Below are 23,944 nucleotides of genomic sequence, written 5' to 3'. Positions count from 1 at the left end.
GAAAGGTTGATGGCATAAATGTGAGGTTAATACTGACTCATAAGAATAACTGTGTAAATTAAAACTACTGCCGAATTGCCCTACAAATCTTTTTTTTTTTTTTTAATCTATAATCAACCTCACAAAGTAACTGGGAAGTCACACATTACTGGTGCAATGGCTCAGGGGTACATTTCTAGGAATACACTAAACACACTTACAAACCAAGGTTTCTAACACTATTAGGCAATATTCTAGGCACTGAATTGAGCAGGCATGAAGTAAGTTATCTTGTAGATCTCATATTCCCAGATCACCTCACACCTGAGGGCTTGCATGAAGATCTTATTCTGGCTTTGAAAGTAAAATTCTCCCTAGTCCCTGTGGCTACTCAGCAGATGAAACACGACTTTAATGTTACCCCGTTCAAATGAGAAATAGAGTGGATGACCATGGCACCTAAGAACACTGAAGCATACTTAGAGCAAGCACTTCACAATCTCTCTCTCTATACCCCACCCCACTCCACCCCCAGAAGGCCTGAAGATGACAGAGAGGTCATTTCAATTAAAATGTAAAATTACAACCTGAAACTTTACACATTCTCAACAGAAAAAACAAGTGGGGGAGGTAACCAAATTGTAACTCATTCACTGTTTACTGCTTAGGAATAAACTGCTCAGTGCTGTTAGAAATGTAAAGAGTATGACAAAATTTATCCTTTAATAAGCAGGAAACTAGAACAAAATAAGAAACACATTAAACTTCCAAAGGGTCAACAAAGGCCATTCTTTCATGGCCCTGTGAGCAATTTCAATTGTACAAGAAAAAAAAACATAAAATATTTAACCGTGTTCTTCAATAATATTTTATACCACACCTGGTACCATATGCTAGAAAACGCCCTACCAGGACTCCGTTTTCATTCTTACACCTTCCAATTCAACCTACATACTGCTACCAGAATAAATTTTTGAAATATAAATATCATCTGTCATCCATACTTAAAATCGTTAAGTGTTTCCCAACTGCTTCCCAAGCACATTCAAGTTCTTATCCCTCCTCTTCTCCCCTCCTCATCTCCCCGGCTTCATCCTGCCACACTCTGCAGCTGAGAAATCACTTGGGCTGGCAATGCTACTCCCCTGCCCAGAGAACGTTTCTTACACTCTTCACCAGCTAACTCCTGCTCATATCTAGTTCAAGAACATCTCCTTCCCAGAGAAGCCCTCCTGGCTGCCCTCCAACTATCTTATCAGCATTCTCACAATCCCTACCATGATCTCCCACAACTTTCCGCACAATGCTCTAATGCCTAGCCAACTTCGAAACACAAAAGCAGTACTTAACACAACGCAGCTAAATAAGACCAGCTCCAGACAACAGCCAAAAGGGCCAATACTGGTCAGCAACCTCATCATCTTAAGTGTTCTGAAGACCACTGTCAATACAATTATCCAAAGATTATCAAGACAGTTCTGCATCTATTAATCTATCCCCAATACTCACTCATTCACTCACGGTTACAAAGTCAGCCCTCAATAAATATAATTGCCACAGCCAAGCAGTGTGGTAAGGGATTCATGGACATTAGAGCTCACTAAACCTCAAAACAACCTTCAGATACTCTTTTGCAAAGAGAAATTGGCCAAGTGGTAAAGTCAGCTTTGGATCAGAAACCCACAAGTGGTTACTGAGCCTAGCAGATTCCCAAAGTTTCAACACACCCTTCATTTCTAGGAAAATACTGGAAGAACTGGGGTTTGCTAAAAGAGCCCTTCACTGGCCTCTTAGGTAAGAAAGGTCCTTAAGATTTAATGCATCCTCCTCCACACGTATTCATTGTGAAATCTTTTAAAATAAAAATATGTCTAAAACAAGTTGTTCTTCACCAGGATTGGGGGAGGAGGAAAGAAGAGGGGGGAAAAAGTCTACCTCAAGGAAGGAATCAGTTGGGCAGAAAAAAAAAAAAACAAAAACAAAAAGGAAGTTGGCTGAGGCTCTTCAGCTGCTTCAGACACAGCTCCAAGTGCCAGGTCAGGAGCTGGAAAGGCGCCTGGCAGCTCAGCAGAAGGAAAAAGAAAAGCCCAGATTTCTAACAGATCAAACACCAATTCCACTGAAGGAGGCTACTATTTCCACTAAAGTTCATCACGGAATCTGCACCTCAGCTTCACACTCTGTTATTTAAGAAAAGACAGGCTGTTTCTTTTTCTTACTTATTTGTTTTTCACATCCCATCTGCAGTTTCCCCTCCCTCTTCTCCTTCCAGTCCCTCTTCCTGACCACCACCAACACCACACCCCATCTACTCCTCTTTCTCTTCAGAGAAGAGCAGGCCTTCCATGGGTATCAATCAGCCATGGTACATCAAGCTGCAGTGAGACTAGACACCTCTCCTCTGCTGCTAAGGGTGGACAAGACCCAGCAGGAAGTCCCAGAAGCACGCAACAGAGTCAGATCCCACAAGTTATTTCTTTTTCTTTCTTTTTTTTTTTTTTTTTTGTTTTGTTTTTTTGAGACAGGGTTTCTTGGAGCCTGTCCCACAAGACCCTAGTAGAAGTGACATCAGTGTCATGCATACAGTTAAGGTGAAGGCCTCTTACAAACCACAGTGACAGAACCTGCTTCATCATTCAATAAGCCAGACCTGGATTTTCTTTTAAGTGTCTAATCAAAATTCTAACATTAGGTCACTTCCTACACATGGCTTTGCTAAGGTACAATTTTAACCTTTCTTCAAAAGAGAAGCATGGTGGGTATTGAATCACACCTTAAAGTGTGGAGAAACTGAGGCAAGAAGACTATCTCAAGTCCAAGGACAACCTGGACTACAACTGAGTTCCATAACATGATAGCCTTGCCTGTTACAGTATGAAGTACCACTACTGGACAGAAAGGAGAACAGGAGTGTGGGAAGAATTTTATTAGGTTTGGCTTCCAGCTTTAGATACAACAACTCCACTATTGGCACAGGTAAAACAAAATTTCAATCTTGGGGCTGGAGAGATGGCTCAGAGGATAAGAGCATTGCCAGCTCTTCCAAAGGTCCTGAGTTCAATTCCCAGCAACCACATGGTGGCTCACAACCATCTGTAATGGAGTCTGGTGCCCTCTTCTGGCCTGCAGACATACACAGACAGAATATTGTATACATAATAAATAAATAAATATTTTAAAAAAATTCAATCTTGATCTGTCATTGAAGGATTTCAAAATATTACATCACTTTATGGCTTAAACAAATCTTAGTTTTAAAAAAACAAAAAAACACCCTTCTGCCGGGCGGTGGTGGCACACGCCTTTAATCCCAGCACTAGGGAGGCAGAGGCAGGCAGATCTCTGTGAGTTCGAGACCAGCCTGGTCTACAAGAGCTAGTTCCAGGACAGGCTCCAAAACCATAGAGAAACCGTCTCTCGAAAAACCAAAAAAAAAAAAAAAACACCCTTCTGACCAGGCATGGTGGCACATGACTTTTCATCCCAACGTTCAGAGGCAGAGACAGGAGGATATCTCTAAATCTGAGACCAGTCTCTTTTACACAGTGAGTTCCAGGCCAGTCAAAACTATAAAACCAGACACTGTAATATATAACATATAGTATACATATTAATTTACATATAACATAACATATAATCATCACCCTCTTAATACACCAAGAAAATTATTGTATATAGAGTCCATTGCTTTTTTATATGAGGACTTAAAAAGTATTCATTTCAAAAATCATTTTGAAATATTTTTAGTCCTTTGATATCTTTCCAGTTAGGAAAAGTTGAAGTTAATGTTAACTTTGACACTGTTAGGGATTATGAAGAGATTCTTAGTTAAAACTTGGGGCTGCTCACCACAGGCAAGGGAGAACCAATCCTGATAGCATGAGCATAGGTCCCAGTGGCTCAGACTGACCAACTCAGCTACCCCCAGGTGAACAGCTGGCTCTTGAGTTGGCACACCCTAGCATCTACCCCATCTAGGTCTTGCTGGAGTTCCTATAGAAAGCAAAAAGGTTTTTTTGTTTCTTTTGTTCTTGTTTTGGCTGTGTGTGTTTTAAGGGGCACACTGCAGAGGGGAGGGGAGGATGTGAGTGGACTGGGAAGTGAGTGGAATTAAGGTGCATCATATGAAATACCCAGGCAACCAATGGAGAAGTTGTGTTGAATTTTAAAAATAATAATAATAATAATCTGGAGCTGAAGAAATGGTTCAGTGCTTAAGAGAGAGTACTGTTATTCCAGAAGCCCCAAGTCTGGTTGTCAGCACCTTTATCTAGTGGTTCACAAAGACCTGTAAACCTAGCTGCAGAGAATCCCAACTCTCTAGTCTCCATCCACAGGCACATGCCCTCACAAGCACATACCACATACAGATACGTACACATATATACAGTTTGAAATAAGGGGCTTGGCAGTTAATGGCACATTTCTCTTCCAGAGAATTCAAGTTTGGTTCCCACGGCTCACAATCATCCATTCCGGGGGATCCAACACCATCTGATACACTTAAAAACGTGCAAGCAAAACACCCCTAGACAAAGTAAGTATCTAATAAAAGTAAAAATTCAGAGCTGTTACATAGGGGAAAAAAATCAAATAAATAAATAAAATCTTTCTTTAAAACGTGTTGTCAGTGGTAGTACACACCTTTAATTCCAGCACTCAGGGAAGCAGAGGCAGGCAGATATGAGTTCAAGGTCTACCTGGTCTACAGACCAAGTTCCAGGTTAGGAAAGACTATACCAAGAAACACTTTCTCAAAAAAAAAAAAAAAAGTGTCATTTTAACTTAAATACTGAATTATCCTTTTTCTTGAGGGCAGTATTCCAAGGATGAATGAGGAAAAGAGGATACAAGATGAAAGAACAGTATACAAAAAAAAAAAAAAAAAAAGACAAAGACCTGTGTTAACTAGACCTAATTCTTAGCAGACATTGCTTGAAACCAACAGAAATAAATACCATGGTCTGGTTGTTCTATTTTGTTTCCCATTATCTCCTCACATTTCATCATGTCAAAGAAGCAAGTGTCATACTTTCTGAATGTCCCAAATATAACCAGGTAAATGGGGTAAGTAGGTAAGTATACTTAGAGCGAACACTTCATTCAAACCATGCCACAGCCTCAGATCCCACAACATTGCAGTAAAAATGCACAGACAAGCTGTCTTGTGTTTAGGGAAATGTTTAAAGAGATTTTATGACCGAGGGATAATTAGTGACATCACTGACATAAACATGCTGATTACCCAGTGATTTAAACTATGTCCATGTGAACTTGAAAGTCCTAGTCAAGATTATTTAACTGTGATTCCAAGACTAATGAAGCAGGAGTCTAAGAGTCTCCCCTACCCTGCTTTGACTACTAGGAGTCAAGCATACTAGCAGATGAGACACAGAGCAACAATGATGGAGACAATGAGATGATACTGTGTGCTAATTGACAAAGACAATTAACCAGGGCAGGGGAAAAATATATACACACACATAAATGTGGATATACACAAATATATATATATTCTATTTTCTATTTAAGCTAACAGTATCTTTGATTACTAAAAATAAGAAGAAAAATAAATTAGGTTTCAATCACTTTATTAGTAACCACTACAAAAACAGACTTTTGGCTGGACATGGTAGTGCATACCTTTAAATACAGCACTCAAAGAAGCAGAGGCAGGTAGAACTTTGAATTTGAGACTAAATAGAGCTATACAGTAAGAACCTGTCTCAAAAATAAGTAAATAAAATAACAGAATTTACTTTGAGATTATTTCAATCTAAATATGGGCCTAATTTCACTTCACTTAATATATCCACAACCCATTACATCTAGTTCAAAACAAAACACTTCAACAGAACTAATCACAAAAATGAAATAAAGCAATCTACTTCCTTTTAAAATGTACCTATGCAGAGGACAGCAGGAACTGCAAAGAAAGTGTAGCTTCTCACATACACAAGACCTGGAGGACCAAAGGAAGTCAAGGCAGAGTAAGCCATAAGGAACTACGAGAAAGGCCATACCACCACCCATGCACACCAGAACCCTGAGAACAATGAGGCCTGAAGACCACTAGCTCTCAACTCACCCCTGAAACCTATTAAAGCCAGAAGGCACCAAGATATTTTTTAAAAACTCAGTATAATGATGCCAACAATTCACTCTGACATTATTCTTTTTCTTATTTTCTATCATATAATTTCCACTCATACATGTGTCTCAGGATTACTCTGCTTTTGTTTCTATACTGCCCAGGTTTGACTCCTGTGTGTCTCCCCACCAGTTTATTCACAGGTACTCCTCACTGCTCTCCTCAGGCGTACCCCACCTGCTCCCTCTGATCCTAGCATCTTTTCTTCTGCCTTTCATCCTTAACCCCTCTTCATTTTACGTCTTACTTATAACCTCCCATACCTCTAAACAATCTAAATTCTGTAGACTCTAACAGTATCCCATCTTTCCTAATTCCCCCATCTTGGTTTATTTTTCTGTTCAAAGTTAATCTAATACTTAATCATTAGTCACCCTATTTCCCTCCCATTCCTAATCTTATTAACTAAAATCCAAGTGTGCGCCACAGGGAATTATCCATGGTTGTCTATCCTCCAACAGTTACTCAAGTAAAATGGAGTACTGTTATTAATTCGACAGTAGATATCTACATAGTGTTAATATCAAGTAGTCAGGGAATAATTCTGAAATTTTTATCAGGCACCTGCAGCTACTACACTAATGAATCATTTTCTGAACTATACACTCAACTCTATCACATCCAAATTCTGCAAGAACACTCTAAAATAAAAGAATATTCTGCTAAATAATAATAAATCATGTAAAGAAATAACACCAGATGTGTAAATCCCAACACAGGAACAAACACACACACCAAAAAAAAAAAAAAAAGACAACAGAACTCATGTAAAAACTACTAATCTCACTGCAATGGCATCTAGTCAGAGAGAATTAAATGAAATCCCAGAGAATTCAAAAAGATGAACAAAGACCCAGAGAGGCTAAAATAACAAGGACTCAAGGGGAGACACTTAGATCTCCCTGGGAAGGGGAAATAGAGGAGACTTGGTGGGTAGACTAGGAGTGGATGAGGAATCAAGTGGGGGGGGGGGTCCGAGGAGAGTACTGAAAGAAATGACTGGGAAGGGGATGAATTGCGGAGTGAGGAAGAAACCTGGTGCAAGGGAATCGCCCTCAGGAATCCGCAAAGATGACCCCAACTAAGACTCCTAGCAATAGTGGATATATAGCCTGAACTGGCCATCTCCTGTGACCAGGCAAGACTTTCAGGGTAGGGATTAGGACACCAACCCAGCCACATAACCTTTGATCTACAGTCTGTCCTGCCTATGGGATATACAGAGATGAGATTGAGAGAATGTCCAACCAACGACTGGTCCAGCCTGAGGCCCATGCCATGAAAATGAGCCCACTCTGACACTGCCTGAAGCACAAGGACCCAGAGGCTGGACGGCCCAGAGACCTAGGATAGAACCAAACACGAATGGAGAGGGGAAAAAAATGTAAACGCAATGATGCCTAGCAACACTCTGCTATACTCATACATTGGTGAGCAGCCCAATTGTCATCAGAGAGGCTTCATTCAGCAACTGATGGAAAAAGATGCAGAGACCCTCAGCCATTATGAGGCCACACTCAGGAGATCCTACTAAAGAGAAGAAGGATTACAGGAGCCAGAGGGGTCAGGAACATCATAAGAAAACCCACAGAACCAATTAGCCTGGGCTTACAGCAACTCAAGAGCCTGAACCGACAACCAAGGAACATACATAGGACTGACTTAGGGCTTCTGCACATATGGGAGGAGGGCTTGTCTCCAACTCTTGCTGGCTTTTGGGACCCTATTCCTTATATTAGGTCGCCTGGCCCAGTCTTAACACAACGGGATGTACTTATTATTCCTAACTGCAACTTTAATATACCACGTTTTGTTGATATCAATGGGAGGCCTGCCTTCTAAACAGAAACAGAGGAGTGGACAGGGGGAGGGGTAAAAAAGAGGTGGGAAAAGGACTGGGAGGATAGGAGGGAACTGAAGGATGTAAAATAAAGAAATAAATTTAAAATTTAAAGAAAGAGCTGGGCAGTGGTAGTGCACGCTTTTAATCCCAGCACTGGGAGGAAAAGGCAGGCGGGTCTTTCTGAGTTCAAGACCAGACTGATCTACAAAAGCTAGTTCCAGGATAGGCTCCAAAAGCTACATAGAAACCCTATCTCAAAAAAAATCAAAAAAAGGAAAAAAAAATTTAAAGAGTAAACAGTTATACAGCTATTTAAAACAACAGTATGTTCCCAGAAAGTAAGTTCTGGATTGAGAACACAGACAGCTGGATGAAATATGGAAGATGATGCAATATTTGACAGAGGAATTCAACAAAGATAGAAAGACTTTAAGAAAAAAAACTATCTGAAAACCTGTAATAAGAAAATACAGTAAGTCGAAGAGTTGTATGCAAAGTATCACCAACAGAAGGTCTTAAGGAGAGGAAAGAATTCCTGAACTTGATGAAAAGGTAGAGAAACTGGATCAAACAAGGACAAAGATAAACTAATGGAGGTACCAATGGGAATTCCAAGATATACATGACACTGAAAAAAACCAAACCTAAGGATAATAGGCACAAAAGGAGAATCCAGTTCCAGAAACAGAGAACATGCTGGAGGAATGTCTCCCCAGTTAGCAGCACTCACTCTTTCAGAGGAACCAAGATCAGTTCCTAGAACTTTGTCCGGCAACTTACTGTAAACTCACCTGTCACTCTTGCTACAGGGGACCCAGGGAATCCAAGACATTCTTCAGGCCTCTAAGGGCACACATGGCAAACATTCATATATATACACATAAATAAAAATAAATCTTTTAAAAAGCATAAAAATGTTTTTAAAGTATATTTAAAGAAGATTTTCCCGAGTTTGGAAGAGGCATCAGGGCCCTCCTAGTATAATTAAAACACTAAACATAAAATAAAGGAAAGGAATTGAAAGCAGCAAGAGAGAAACACCAAGTCACAAATAAAGTGTTGCCCATCAGAACAGAGGCTTATTCAAATGAAACTGGAAAGCAGAAAGGACTCTGACAGTTCAAACTCTGAAAGAAAACTGCCAACCCAAACTATGACAACAAAGCTGTCGTAACTGGGGAGAAAAAATAAAAACTTTCCATGATAAAAAACGGGCTAAAAGAATTTATAATTACTAAGCCAGTTCTACAAAAATATACTTGAAAGAATCTTTCAGAATGAAGAGAAAAACAAATCCATCAGGTAAAGAATAAACCACACTAGAACTGAGATGAACAGGTGGGGAAAACCAAGGAGTACATTCAACAAATTGTGTCAATACACAATTTTCAATAATAACTCTGAATATGGTCAATTGTGCTGTGTGCACCTTTAATCCCAACAACTGAGAAGCAGAGGCAGGTGGCTCTCTGTGAATTCAAGGCCAGCATGGTCTACACATCAGTGGTTCTCAATCTTCCTAATGCTACAACCTTTTAATACAGTTCCCATTGTTGTGGTGACCTCCAACTATAATGTTATTTTCGTTGCTAGTTCATAACTATAGTTTTGCTACTGTTATAAATAGTAATGTAAATAGCTATATTTTCTGATGGTATCAGGCAACCCCAATGAAAGGGTCATTTGACACCAAAAGTTGAGAACCAATGGTCTACATAGTGGGTTCCAGGCCAAACAGGATTTACAAAGTAAAACCCTGTCCAAAAATAAATAAATTTAAAAGGGGGAACTGTAAATGGTCTCAATTTCCCAATCAAAACACATAGACTAGTAGATTGTATCAAAAAGTAGAAGCCAGGGGGCTGGAGAGATGGCTCAGCGGTTAAGAGCATTGCCTGCTCTTCCAAAGGTACTGAGTTCAATTCCCAGCAACCATATGGTGGCTCACAATCATCTGTAATGAGGTCTGGTGCCCTCTTCTGGCCTTCAGGCATACACACAGAAAGAATATTGTATACATAATAAATAAATAAATATTAAAAAAAAAAAAGTAGAAGCCAGGAGTGACGGTTCAAAAGCTAAGAACACTGGCTGCTCTTCCAAAGGACCTGGGTTTGATCCCCAGCACCCACATGGCAGCTAATAACTATCTGTAGTTCCAGTCCCTCCAAGGAAACTGCAATGCATATGGCACAGATATACATGCAGGGAAAACACACAAACAAATATGAGCAATATTTTTTAAAGCATGTATCAACTATATGCTGCCTCGAAGAAACACAACTCACCACAAGACAGACACTACCTGAGTGAGAAAGGATAAAGAGATACTCCAACAGACCCAGGAAATGAAGGTGTCACCATATCTAACATGCTGTCAAACTATCTTCTAAATATGCTTACAGCCATACACTTCAGGAGCTTCCTTCTGCCTTCCTCCAGGAGGCAGAGACAGGTGGATCTCTGTGCGTTCAAGGTCAGCCTGGTCTACATAGTAAGTTAAAGGCCATCCAGAGCTTCTTAAAACACACAAACATACATACAACATACACATGCATACATATGTATGTATGTGTGTATAACATGCACACATATAAAACAAGAATATACTGTATATATTCTGGGACAGCAGGTTAATTAGGTTGAGCAATCGGAGTATTTGCTCCTGATTTTACTCTTAGTAGAACACTGCAGTTACTTATACTAAACTCTATTGTCACAGTCAGATAGCCACAATGACACTGCGGAAACTCTGAGAAGTATTACGCAGTCAGTAAAAACACGGCAGGGTAGTGGCCATCAAAGTTTAGTCTCATATTTGTGTGATGGGGGAGTGATTTCTTACTAATAAAGAAACTGCCTAGGCCCATTTGATAGGCCAACCCTTAGGTAGGCGGAGAAAACAGAACAGGATGCTGGGAAAAAGAAGCTGAGTGAGAGAGTCGCCATGATTCTCCCACTCCAGACAGACGCAGGTTAAGATCTTCTCTGGTAAGCCACCTCGTGGGCTACACAGATTATTAGAAATGGGTTAGATCGATATGTAAGAGCTAGCCAGTAAGAGGCTACAGATAACGGGCCAGGCAGTGTTTAAAAGAATACAGTTTCCGTGTAATTATTTCGGACATAAGCTAGCCATGCGGGCGGCCAGGTGCTGGGACGCAGCCTCGCCGCTCTTACTACTACATTTGTGGAATATGATTTAAATATGAGGTCTAACTAGGTAAACTACTGATCACTTTGAAGGTTATAAAGACGCTTGGGTTAATGAGAAGATGTAGTATGTAAAAGGACTTGCCTGTCAAGTCTGCCAACCTCACAGTCCCAAACCCTGGGATTAAAGGCATGGGCCAGCACACCCATCTACTTTCTAAAATATTTATGAAAAAAGTATACCTCAGTAAATTTAAAGCATATGAACAATTTTAAATGCATTAATACTACTCGTATCTAAATGAAACTATTTTCAAGCTAAGCTAAGCACCATGTAATCACAGCATCTAGAGAGTGAAGTCTGGAGCAGCCTGGGCTACACTGAGTTACAAGCTAGCCTGAGCTACATAATAAAACCCTATCTCAAAAGAAATGGAAGAGAAAGGGGAAGATGAAAAAGGGGGAGGAAAAAAAGAGGGAAGAACACAGTGTATTCACATTAAACAATGCACTGATACTTTTATTTCAAATATGGCAATTATCAATAAGTGCTTTATTAACTGATTACAAAATGTCTATAATGAACCAAGACAATGTTCATATTTCACTAAAACTTTTAAGTTCAAGTTACAGGGAACAAACTGTTTTAACCCTAAAAGACACAGTATCTACTATACAAAGAACTTTCAAGTTCTATAAAAAGAGCAGTCTTCAACAATCTCCAAGGTAGCAAGTTTCCCAGTGAGGAGACAGTCCCTATATATTACCCCAACTACCCATCCCGATGACACAACATAACCCAACAGACACAGAGCTGGAAACTGCCTGTTCTAAGCACTATGGCATTTGAACTGTATGCTCCTCCTGGCATTCTCCTTTCTCTTGTGTGCCCACAAGAAAGAACTCTAAGCTCTGACTTGCCAAGCCCTTGTGATTGCTGTCCTGACATGACAATGCTCAGCAGCAGATACTGACGCCTGAGTCACTAGAGAGAGCAGCAATTCTAAAGGAACTCCCTTTACTCTCGTGGTGCCAGAATAATTCTGCAAAGAGGCTCCTCTGCAAGTGCCTGTGTGTGGGCCCTGGCTAGCTGATGTTAAAGACCAGCACTTCCAGCATGCTGCACTGCACAAAATTTCTTAGGAACATATTTTTTTGTTTTCATCAAGAGAAAGATGAAGATTCCTTGATGACTCTCAATCCATCCACATTTCTGTGCTCTTCCCAGCCAGAACATGTTCATGCCACTGCCATGGCTAGACCAGATTACTACTTCTGACAGGTGTGCTGTATCTCCAGATCTGGCAACATTCCAAAATTACATACACCACGTTCATTCAAACATACAATCACACCCACATACCTAGCCACTCTCAAGATCAACCAATAACCTTTCATATCAAAGGTCATCATGTCAGTCCAAGCTCAAAGTTCTCTGAGCTCAGACTCCCTCGCTGCACTCAGAATAAAGTCCAAAGACCTCAGCACTGCCCGTGCATGGAGCTGTTATCACCACTTCTCCCAGCACTGGGCCTCAGCCCTAGCTGACTCCTCTTCACAATCTACCCACGGGCCACTCAGTTCCTCAGCCTCTCCCTCACTTTCCTTACTTTGGCCTCAAACCTCCTCCTCCTCTTCCTCCCTTCTACCCTTCTTACAGTCTCTGCTGCACTCTCACTTTCTCCAGGGTGCTCTCAACCACCTCCACCTTACCAGGGCGGCTGCCCCTCCCTCTCACAGCACCCTGACCAACCCAGTAACGCCACCAACTTACTTCTCTGCCTCACATCCCTGATGATGTGACAAGACTCTCACTCACCACTACCAAAGTGTTGACTATATTCTAAGTTTCCCCCATGGACACAGTTCAATTATGGCCCATGCAATGATGAAAACTATTAAAAATCAGCTATGACATGATGAAGACAACAATTTGGCTACTCTGGCATGAAATACAAACTGCACAGGCGTCTACAATCAGACTTAGGGAAGCTTTAAAAAGGTGTGTTAAGTGCCGGGCCGTGGTGGCGCACGCCTTTAATCCCAGCACTCGGGAGGCAGAGGCAGGCGGATTTCTGTGAGTTCGAGACCAACCTGGTCTACAAGAGCTAGTTCCCAGGACAGGCTCCAAAACCAGAGAAACCCTGTCTCGAAAAACCAAAAAAAAAAAAAAAAAAAAAAAAAAAAAAGGTGTGTTAAGATAATAACTCTGTGCTCACTACTTCTGTCAGGCACACCAAAGTTCATAAAGGGGCCAGACTGAAAGAATCAATAAAGGAAGCCTGGATGCTTCAGGTCAAGACCTCTGCTGTCTGCTACCAAAGTGTCTCAGCCTGACTTAGAATCTGCTGGCTAAAGGCAAGCAGCTATTCTACTTCTCTAGTTTCTAAACCTTGGTGAAAATAAGGATTCCTTCACACATGATATTAGTCCCAAGAACATAAGCACAGGTTGGAAGCAGGAAGAAGACCTCTGTGACACTGAGCTACTCTCTCCAGGTGATGTCCCACAGTAAGTTTCTAACACTAGATCTGTCCAAAGTGATGTCATAAATATGAGGACACTAAGCACTCACCCACCACACCCTGCACTCCCTACAGGAAGGGGCAAGTAATCTATCCACCCTCTGTACGGATTGCCCCATCCAGGAACAGATAATGGTCCCTCCCTTGTAATATTCCTATGAGAGCTGGACTGTCCATTCAAAACACTTCTGCACTTCACAGAAAACCCAATAATTTTTGCAACTCTAACTGTATGGAGAAGTTCACTAAGCTGTGAAGCCTTTGGATCTGGTTCACTTTGGTTGAGGTTTTCCTTTTTTTTTTTTTTTTTTGCAACTTTTTTATAAAGAAGTTCAAGATAAATTTTTTAAATGTTTTAAATCAAATTAAAATGAAGACTCTACAGCTAAAATACTTTTACACGTTCACAGCTTATTCTTGACTAATGTCCTTCCACTCAGAACTTTCTGAAAAGGAGGATTCACTTACTGGAAAACTCCCACCGAGATCTACATTAAAATGCCGCTCTCTTACACAGATCTTTAATTTCTGTATTAACCATTCCTAGCGTACAGAACAGCCATTCCCCAAGATGTCTCCACTAAAAACTGCCATTCCTAAATGTCCCGATGCAGTCTTTAAAAAAGACAGAAAGCCTGAAGCACAGAAGTTGCCCTTACTCTTACAGAGAACTAGCCATGAGGTTTGATGACTGCACCTGTTACGTGATAATCTATACAACCTAAAGTGTTCCAAGGACAATGTAAACTATTACTGGGGGTGGAGGGGGTGCTGACTGTCTCTGTCTCTCCCCTCACACACAACCCACCCTAATGCGGTATGGAATTAATTGTACATTCTGTGCTGTAAACTTTTTTTTTAATAGGAAAGAGGAATTTGAGAGCCAATGAGGAAACTGGCTCTCACATTCCACAAGCCAAGCTGGCTTGAGGTTTTGTTAAGAAGTTTCTGCTTTCGGTTCGTTTGGGAGGGAGGGTGTTTATTTGTTTGGGGGTTTTTTTGATTGTTATTTTTTGTTTTATTTGGACAGGGAGATTTTTTTTTTACAGACTCCCTGATACGTGTTTCAGATAAAAGACCCTCAACGATCCTATTAACTTTACTCTCCAAGCCCGAATTCTGGACTGTGGATTTGTACAAACGTATGACGTGTGAACAGCTCCCTAAAAGCAAATGGGGACTGAGATATAATTTAGGAAGTGATGATGCAAATCTCCCGGGGAGCAGCAGGGAAGGAGGGGAGGTGAAAAAGTCAAGAGGAAATACCCTCCTGATGGCTGGGCACCAACTCACAGCAAGATGGGGGGAGGCGGACTGGCCAAAGGAAAGGGGGCAGCTCTGCCCCACCGTGAAGTGCCAGCGCCGCCACCTCATCCCTCCCCCCTCGCCCGTGGCCCCTCACCCAAAGCCGGCCTCGGGCCAGCGAGTCTCACAGAGGGCAGTGCGGACCGGGCAGGCCGCCACCTCCGCCTCCTCCTCAGCCCACCCTCAGCGTCCCCTGCCCGCGGCCCACCTCAAGCCGAGGCCGCGGTCCCCGCCCGCTCCCCCGAGGCCCGGCTTCCACGGCCCAGCTTCCCGGGGCTCCGGCCTCCCTCGGGTCCCCCACCCCCACCCTAGGCCCGCGACCCTGCCCCCATACTTACCCCCAGAAGCCGCAGGGACAGCGAGGCGGCAGGCTGGGCGCTTTGCTACGCTCGCTCCCGGCGTCTCCCATGGTGCTCGGCGGCGGCGGAGCTCGGAGGCGACGGCGGTGGCGGCGGCTGGGCCTGGGCCCCGCTCGAAGGAAGCGGCGGCGGCGGCAGCGGCGGGGGGCGCGGGCCGGGGGAAGGGGGAGGGAGCGGGCGCGCAGGCAGGCGCGAGTCCGGGGCTCGGAGCCGGGATTCCAGGCCGGTCAGCTGGAGGCGGGCGGCACCACTCGGCCTGAAGAGGGGGGAGAGCAGCGAGGAGAGGGAGGGGAGCTGCGGAGGAGGAGCTGGGCCGTGCGGGCGAGGGAGACCCGGCGTCCTCAGCCGCTCTCTCCGCCGCTCCCCAGCCACAGCGCTGTTCCGTGCGGCCGAGCTGGCGAGCTCGGGACCGGCTGGGGAAGAACCCGGAGCCCCCGCCGGCTGTGGAGTCGCAGCGGCCGGCTGTGACGCCCTGGGCCCCGGCTGGCTCCGTAATTCCCTCCCCTCCCCCCGCTAGGCTGTGCTGACCGGACAATGGCCGCTCCGCCCCCTCCCCTAGCGGACACCCCTCCCGAGGCGGCGCGATGGTCTCGCCCGGGGCGGGGGAGGCGGGGCGAGGGGGGGGAGTCGCCGCTGGAGCCGGGAGGATCAGCTGGGATCGGGGCGTGCCACTTTGTTCAGCGCCTCGGCGGGGCTGGGCGGCGCGTCCTCCTCCGAGTTTCTCGGGCCTTCCCGGACCTCGCTCTTCCCAGAACTTTTAAAGCCGTGAGCGAGCTCACACTCTCCTCTCTGAGGAAGGGGAGCGTCGCCTCCCTCAGAGTAAAACAAATGGTACGCCCCGAGCGGGCCCGGGAGCCGATTAGTTGTTTAGGGTAAGTTGGGTCGGTCCCCGAGCGACGGCGCATGCGCCTGGAGACCTCGGCGCTGGCTCCAGAGGAAGGTGGAGCGTTTCCAAACCCGGAAGTTGTCAGGATGTCCGACGGCCACTGCTGGCCCACTGGGTCTTCACGGCCGCTGCTCGCGCTCCTGCTCGGCGCTGCGGAGCTTTTCTCCCCAAACTGCCAGCCGTCGGAGACTCTGACTTCCTACTCCCCCCCCCAAGTCCCAGCCCACTCTTTCACTTCCACCCGGAAGACTAGCCCCTCTGGCATCATTAAATCCCTGGGAAATGTATACTACCTTCCTCAATAGCAAGTCGGGGCAGAGGGAACGTGGCCAAGGGTTAAACCCCGCTTATGTCCTCCATCTCAGAGCCACAGTATCTTGATCTGGAAAAACTTCCTTTCTCCCTAGGGCGGATATGGTTGGTTTAGGCAAGAGATTTGACCTTTTAATTTACATCCATGCTTCTATAAGTAAGTAGCCAAAGAAACCTGAGCCATTGAAAGAATCCTTTAATATTCCGTATCCACTATCCTGAATTCTGTTTTCCACTCAGTGGTAACCGGAATAGTCCACTCTGATCACTAATTTGAACATAAAGGAAATTTCCACCAGAACTCTTGGAGGAGTGACCTGGCCCTAAGGGTTTGGGATCCAACTTGAAAGTCCAAAACTTCCAGAAAGGCTACCAGTACCCTCTCAATCCCAAGGGGATCCATCCCCAGAGAATATTACTTTAACTTGATTATCAAATGTACTTTTCATTTATATCAGTGTGTGCAGTCTCTGGATTTGTTAACACTGGCATCTATTCTCCTGGCTTCTAGACTTATAAAAGCCAGGAATCCCACGGAGTTTATAATCCTTGGAATGGTGGAAGTGATTAAGATAGCTGATGCCACCGTGTTTAATCTGATCTTGTGAACTTTCACAAGCCTTCAATAACGACTTGCCAGACGTGCGTCCCTTTGTGCCAACCCTCCGAGGCGGAGGCTGGCGGATTCCTGTGAATTTGAGACCAGCAGGGGCTCCGGAGAGAGATCCTGCCTGGAAAACAAATAAGCATCTGCAGCATTCCCGATTCTCACTGGATCCATGCTGCCCCTTAAGTTCTCACTTAAACTGGCGTGTAATTACCACGAAACTAGGGACAGCCTGTGAGTGTGACAAGTGATATTCACCCCCACACACATGCACACAGCTCTCTTTACTGGCATCTTTCTGTGCAGAAGAGAAAACCCTAAGAGAAGTCGGATGTATAAAGTACTTGTTTGTTATCTAACAAACTGCTTGCCTTGTTTGCCTGCCACTAATTCAACACGTGTGTACTGAGTGCCCGGAATGTCCAATCCCTCGGGAGACTAGGATGATTCATCAGCAGGTCCGGACTCCCTGCATCCAGGAAGTTAGATCACTTGCCTTTAATCTGCCTCTCAGGCTCCATTTACTTCTCTCCATTCTGTCCCCGTGGTCGTTTGAATGTAGTTTTCCCCCATAAGCTCATAGGGAATGGCACTAATGGGAGGTGGGGCCTTGTTGGAGGAAGTGTGTCACCGTGGGGGCAGGCTTTGAGGTCTCCTCTGCTCGAGAGACTGCTCAGTGTCTCACTTCATTCCTGTTGCCTGCAGATCAAAGATTTGGAATTCTCAGCTCTGTCTCCAGCACCGTGTCCCACCAGGATGATTAGCAGACTAAAACTCTGAACTATAAACCTCCCCATTATGTTTTCTTTTTAAGAGTTGCCCTGGTCATCAAGGTTCCTCTTCACAGCAATAGAAACCCTAACTTAGACAGTCCCTACAAGTCAGCACTTGCCTTTTCTTAAACGCACCTTGCTTGTTCTTGTCTCTGTTCCTCTGGCCCTCCTATCGCCTCTGCCTCAACTGCCCTTCCTCCCTCTGGCCCAGCGCATTCCTACTGCTTCAGGGATATGTTCCCCTTCAGTGCCCTGCGACTCCGCTGCAAGAGTACTGGGTCCTCTCTCACGTGCACATGATAGGACAACCCAGAAATTCTCTCTGCTTATCTCCTCTTACAAAACCGTCTTCAAGCTGGACCGTGATTGCAAACACTTTAATTCCATTCTGGAGGCAGAGGCAGGAGAATTTCTGTGAGTTGCCAGTCAGGGCTACACAGAGAAACACTATCTCAAAAAAACAAAAACGGAAAAAAATTGTCTTTAAAAAGACCAAGATTCGAACAAAGTTAACCCATATTTGCTGAATGGAAAAACTAATTTGGCAAAGATTCAGTTCTTGCCAAGAGCCTTGTCTTTGTAAGTAGAAAAATCACATACATTTCTTTGTGCAAAACCAGCCTCCCTAACTCTGTGTGTGTGCATGCTCACGCGTGCACGTGTGTGTGTAACCACACAGAACACAATGGTAAAGGAAACAAGATTGTGGGCCAGCAAGACAGTTCAGTTGATAAAGGTGCTTGCCAACAAACCTGATGACCTGAGTTTGATGCCAAGATCCACGTGGTAGAAGGAGAGAACCAACTCCTGATTGTTGTTCTCTACCCTCCACAAGGTAGCCATGGCACAAGGGCACCCAAGCAGATACACACGGACACAAAATATACGTAGCAAAAGATTAAAAAAAAAAAAAAAAGACTTTGCAAAGCAACTGGGCTTTGCAAACACACCTGTAATTCCAGCACTCAGAAAGCTGAAGCAAGAGGATCACAATTCAGGGCCACATTAGCAAAACACTATCTCAAAGCCTAAAGTTAATAAGCTCACAACAACAGGCCAGTCTCACACAAGGACCTTAAATATCAACAGGAAGCCCTGTGGCTAGTCCCTCAAATCCTTTTTTCTAGTCACATATTCTTTCATCTCTGCTTTTTTTTCCTGCAAAGCTGCTTCATTCCCTGCTGACCTGCCTCTCTGAGAACATACTCCAAGCTTAGTGACCGTCATGTCAAGAGCAAGCTAAGACTCTTTAATATTGATGGATTCCAATTTCTGAGGGAATGGAACTGGTCAGTCTAGTTAATACCAGGTCGTCACATCTTAGTCCTTGGCCACCTTCTGCCAACATAACAGTGTAGTCAAGGCCATAGCAACACAAGTGTGGCTGCCAGAGACCCGTCCTTGGGGCTGTGGTTCCCAAGAGGGTCAGCTGAGCCAGGCTTGGGGCAGCACATGTCTTAATCCCAGTACGCTAAAGGCACATACAGGAGAAACTCTTCTTAGTTTAAGGCCAGTCTGGTTTGTATAGAGAGTCTCAAGCCAGCCAGAGCTTTATAGTGAGACCCTCTCTACAATTTGAAAACAAAAATTATTGCAAAAAGATAAAGGATCAATCATCTACTTGACAAAAGTGTCCAGAACACACCAGAAAAAGGAATAAACTATAACATCAGGTTCAAAAGGATAAAAAGCAATGGGCGGGATCAAGAATTTCCCAAGACTGGCTCCAATTTAAACCACCCTGGGCCTTTATTTAAGTTACCATCCCCCAAAGAAACCATCATGGACACACTCCCGTGTTACAGAATCTTGTACAACGCTCACTGCCCTGGTGAAACCTGTCACCTTTTACGAGAAAGTATTCATGAGTCTTCGCTACAAGCATCCTGTTTGTTTTGCCCACCATGACTTACTAAAGTCAAAGGCACATTTGGTTTTATATTGAGTTGATATTTGTTGAGGGCCTTCTACATGGTTCAGTGACTGGGCGCTTGCTCCCAAGCCTGACCACCTGAGTTCAATCCCAGAGTTAAAGGGAAGAGAACTCCCACAAACCAGACTATGAAAACCACTCTCACATAAATTCAATTCTAGAAGTGAGTCATTGTTAGTAAAATTAAAGGCACAGCAGTTTGTTCATCTGTGTGAGATCCCCACAAGGCCTGATGGTTGCACACCTATAATTCCAGCTACTCTGGAATCTGAACAGGAAGATCTCAAGCTCAAAGGAAACCTAAGCCAGGAGTGAGTCAAGGCCAGTCTAGACAACTTTGTGAACCTGTCTCACAAAAAAACGAAAAGAGAAGGACTGAAGAGACAGCTCCACAGTTATAAATATGTACTGCTCTTGTAGAGGACCCAGGAACGGTTTCTCACACCCACAACCACCTGTGACTCCAGGTCCAGGTGTCTGATGCCCTCTGGCCTCCTTGGACACCCACACTCACCTATTCATACACACGCTTTAGAATTTTAAAAACTTCATTATTTTGTTTTGTTTGTTTTTTTGAGACAGGATTTCTCTGTGTGGTCCTTGCTGTCCTGGAACTCACTCTGTAGACCAACTAGGCTGACCTGGAACTCCGAGATCTGTCTGACTCTGCCTCCTACATGTTGAGGATAAGGGCATGAGCCACCACTACCCTGCTAATCTTTTTCCCCTCACCAAAAAAAAGTAAAAGGGGTCAGGGAGGTTGTTTATCAACACTACAGCACATGCCAGGCAGCCACCATTGAGAAGCCTGGCTATGGCCCAATGGTGGACCCCCTGCCTAGCACATCCCAGTGACGGGCTAGAGGTGTGTGTGCTCAGTGTTACATATAGGCTCAGTCCCTAGTACTGCAAAATAAATACATCAACAAAAAAAGTAAGACCCATATACAGATTGGCATCTGAATTGTTCTATGATGAAGGTCTGACTCAGTCACATCCTACCCTCCCTAGAAGATGGTGGATGTGCTGGTTTGGGAGGGGCCGCACTACAGTTGGATGAAATGAGACATTCTTAGCCAGTTTAACTCTTCACCCTTGGTTGCCAGAGTCTGGATCAGAAGAGCTCTGGTCCAGTTCCCAGTAAGAGGCCCTCCTCCTCACTGGATGAAAGCTCAGAGAGGGTGTAACATTTCAGGGTATCATCAGATTAGGGGGCCAAGGTGTGAGGTAATTGGCAGAAGTGCTTCTCTCCTGATTGTCTTGGCTGTTTTCTTGTATGGATAGCATTCGGGACGAACTGGGATGTGGCTCTTGGGAGCACTTTGCCTTCACTGCTGGCCCAAAGGAGCCATCAAACACGCTAGGGAAGGAGCTAGGGAAGAATAACATTGCCTCGGCAGCTGAGGTTTTGGGGGGCAGGTCTCGTGGGTCTCAAAGGCAGGGCTGCATGAGAGTCCAGAGGCCTTACTTAACCCTGTAATGCAACCACAAAGGGGCTTTAGGGACCCGAGAGGAAGCAGATGACACCCCCCCCCCCGCCCCAGCCTAATCCTTAACCCCACAACTCTAACCCGGCTCTAAAGCGCTGTAATTCACTCTAACCTGGTATAAGTCCCAGTGTCCAAACCCTGGGTCTTAATCCTAATCCCCATATTAGCTGACAGAGTCCCAAATATCAGTCCTGGCATCCACCCTGATTCCAGGAGCTTAACAGAGACTCCTTGCCTGGCGGCTGATGTGCCCCCAGTTCCTCTTCACTGTAAGCCCCCTCCCACCCACAGGAACAGGGGACCCCAGAATACCCTATATTCTTGGGAACTGAGAAGCCAATTTTGGCCATCAGAGAAAAGACAAAGACCTTGGCCTGCCAGGAAAGAGGTAATGCAGCATCCCCTACTGACCGGCAACCTTTGTCCTGGGCTTCTAGCTCAGGGGCTGCAGAGCCCAGCAAGCTCAGGAAAGACACTACCCAAGTCTCCATGTGACTGTGATACCAAGGGCACAGCTGACAGAGGGCAAAAGATCTGAGGCCCCTCTATAAAACAATAGGATGTGGAGAGCTGGGTGGATCTCTGCTTTTGAGGCCAGCCTGATCTACACAAAGAACTTCAGGCCAACCAGGGAAACACAAGGGTATCATGAAGCACTTCCTCCAAACCCATCATCTGAGAACATGGGGGTTCTGCTCTCATTTGAGCCTGACTTTCCTGGGTGGGGATTTCTTTTTATTCCTTTGAACAAAACCCTGTGTAAGTTTCCTCCCAGCCTTAAAGTTTTCTGCTGGGCAGTTGGTTCTTTGAGTCACTTACGGTCCAGTTGGCATGGATAAACTCGCAGCACCAAGGAAAGAAGGGCAACCACGCATGCCATCTCCAGCCCTTCTCCAGAAACTAAAAGTACATGAACTAAAATGAAAACTTAGATGGGGAAAGAAGGGAGGAGAGCAGGAGGGACTGCCATTTCCCATTCTGTGTCCTTATGGTGGTGACATCACAGGTGGTGACATCACAGGTGGTGACATCCCAGATCTCCCTGCTGCTCACACCAGTCTCGGTGTGAGATTTGATTTTACTGACTTTTCGATTTCTTTACAGGAATAGCAGTAATCATTTCTCTCAGAAATTCTTGACCTTTGTAGAAAGAAAAGTCCTCCCTTCCACCACCCTCCCCACCCCCAAGAGACACCCTGTGCTAACAGCCTGGGATATAGCCTGCAGGGTAGGATCATACAGGACATAGCATGCCCTCAAACTGATGCCATAACATCTTCCATATCTCTATGCATAGGTTTAAATTATGTGTATGTGTGTGAATCTATGTGTGGGTATGTACACGTGACTGCAGTGCCTTGGCAGGCCAGAGGAGGGCGTCAGAGGCCCCTGGAGCTGGGGTTAAAGGTGGGCTACCCATTGTCGGTGCTGAGAGCTGAACTCAGGACCTCTCTCCAGTCCTAAGTCTTAAGGCTAATGGCATTCATGCTGGTGTTCCAGAGATATAGGATGACTGGGGTGGGAGAGAGGATGAGGGGGAAGAGGGGACAGGGAAGGGAGACTGAGGAGCTCCAACAGTGAGTGAGTGTGATGGTAGGCCTCCCCACCCCTCAGTAACTTTGTGATATCCTCACTCTTGACTGCTACCAACGTTAATGATAAAAGATGGCATTTAGCTCTTTCCAGCTGCTCCTCTGAAGAGGCAGACAAGCCTTTGCTGGTTTCTCTCTTCCCTGTCTCTGTCTCTCCGCCTCTTTTCTCTTCTGCTACTCCTGTTCCCAGAAGCCAGCCTCCCCTCCCTTCCCCCATTTTCCATTCCCTTTCTCCTAATAAAACTTCCAACGTAAGTTCTGTCTGCTCTCCGCACGGCATGTGCATTGCTCTCCCGCCGTCTGTCTTGGTCCAGTCTTATGTCGTATCATAAAACCTGCCCTCAGCCCACCATACTGATGACCTAGCTCCAGGAGACCCACTCTTGACCCCATCTTTCAGGCCTATTAAAAATTATTTTAAAAAGCCGGGCGGTGGTGGCACACACCTTTAATCCCAGCACTAGGGAGGCAGAGGCAGGTGGATCTCTGTGAGTTCGAGGCCAGCCTGGTCTACAGACCGAGTTCCAGGACAGCCAGGGCTATATAGAGAAACCTTGTCTGGAAAAAACAAAAAATAAAATAAAAAATTATTTTAAAAAATTTTAAAAGATATCATTTAATGGCTATTTTTATTTGCTTTCGGGGGGTTATGTATTGTACTTTGTTGTTGTTTTGTTGATCTCATTTCATATAGAATTGTCTTTTATGGCCTTTGTCCACTTTTCTACAGAGGTGGATTTTTTTTTCCTAAACTTTCACTGTTGATATGTAGAATGGTAGTCCTTTTCCATACGTATACATGGCAGGTTACTTCTCCGCCGTTACTCTCTCCGGCTGTTCTCATTCTATCCTGGGAGTCAAACCCACAGTTTCATATATTCTATGCGAGTACCCTACCAATGAGTTATACCCCAGTCACTTCTGTATTTTATTTTTAAAATGGAATCTCACTGAGTGAGTCTTGTGAGTCGCTGTGATTCTACAGGCCTATCACTGGGCCTGGCTTTGCCATCTGTCTTTTAATTGTTCCTAGGCT

General features: G+C 44.6%; 1 protein-coding gene across 1 annotated transcript in view; it reads right to left on the bottom strand.

Annotated features, from left to right (window-relative positions):
• Nucleotides 1–15,515, bottom strand: part of Zfand3 (zinc finger AN1-type containing 3) — a 201,406-nt gene extending 185,891 nt beyond the window's left edge. Inside the window, exon 1 of the mRNA XM_050138618.1 lies at nucleotides 15,295–15,515. Within this exon, the coding sequence (XP_049994575.1) occupies nucleotides 15,295–15,365 (71 nt within the window). The 5' untranslated portion in view covers nucleotides 15,366–15,515. The remainder of the gene's footprint in view (nucleotides 1–15,294) is intronic.
• Nucleotides 15,516–23,944: the final 8,429 nt, after the last annotated feature.

The sequence above is a fragment of the Alexandromys fortis genome, unplaced genomic scaffold (assembly GCF_014885135.2).
Source record: "Alexandromys fortis isolate MF-2015 unplaced genomic scaffold, M_Fortis_MF-2015_v1.1 scaffold_9, whole genome shotgun sequence".
Lineage (NCBI taxonomy): Eukaryota > Metazoa > Chordata > Mammalia > Rodentia > Cricetidae > Alexandromys > Alexandromys fortis.
Note: the sequence above shows the minus strand (reverse complement) of the source record. Positions and strands in the feature narration are given on the sequence as shown.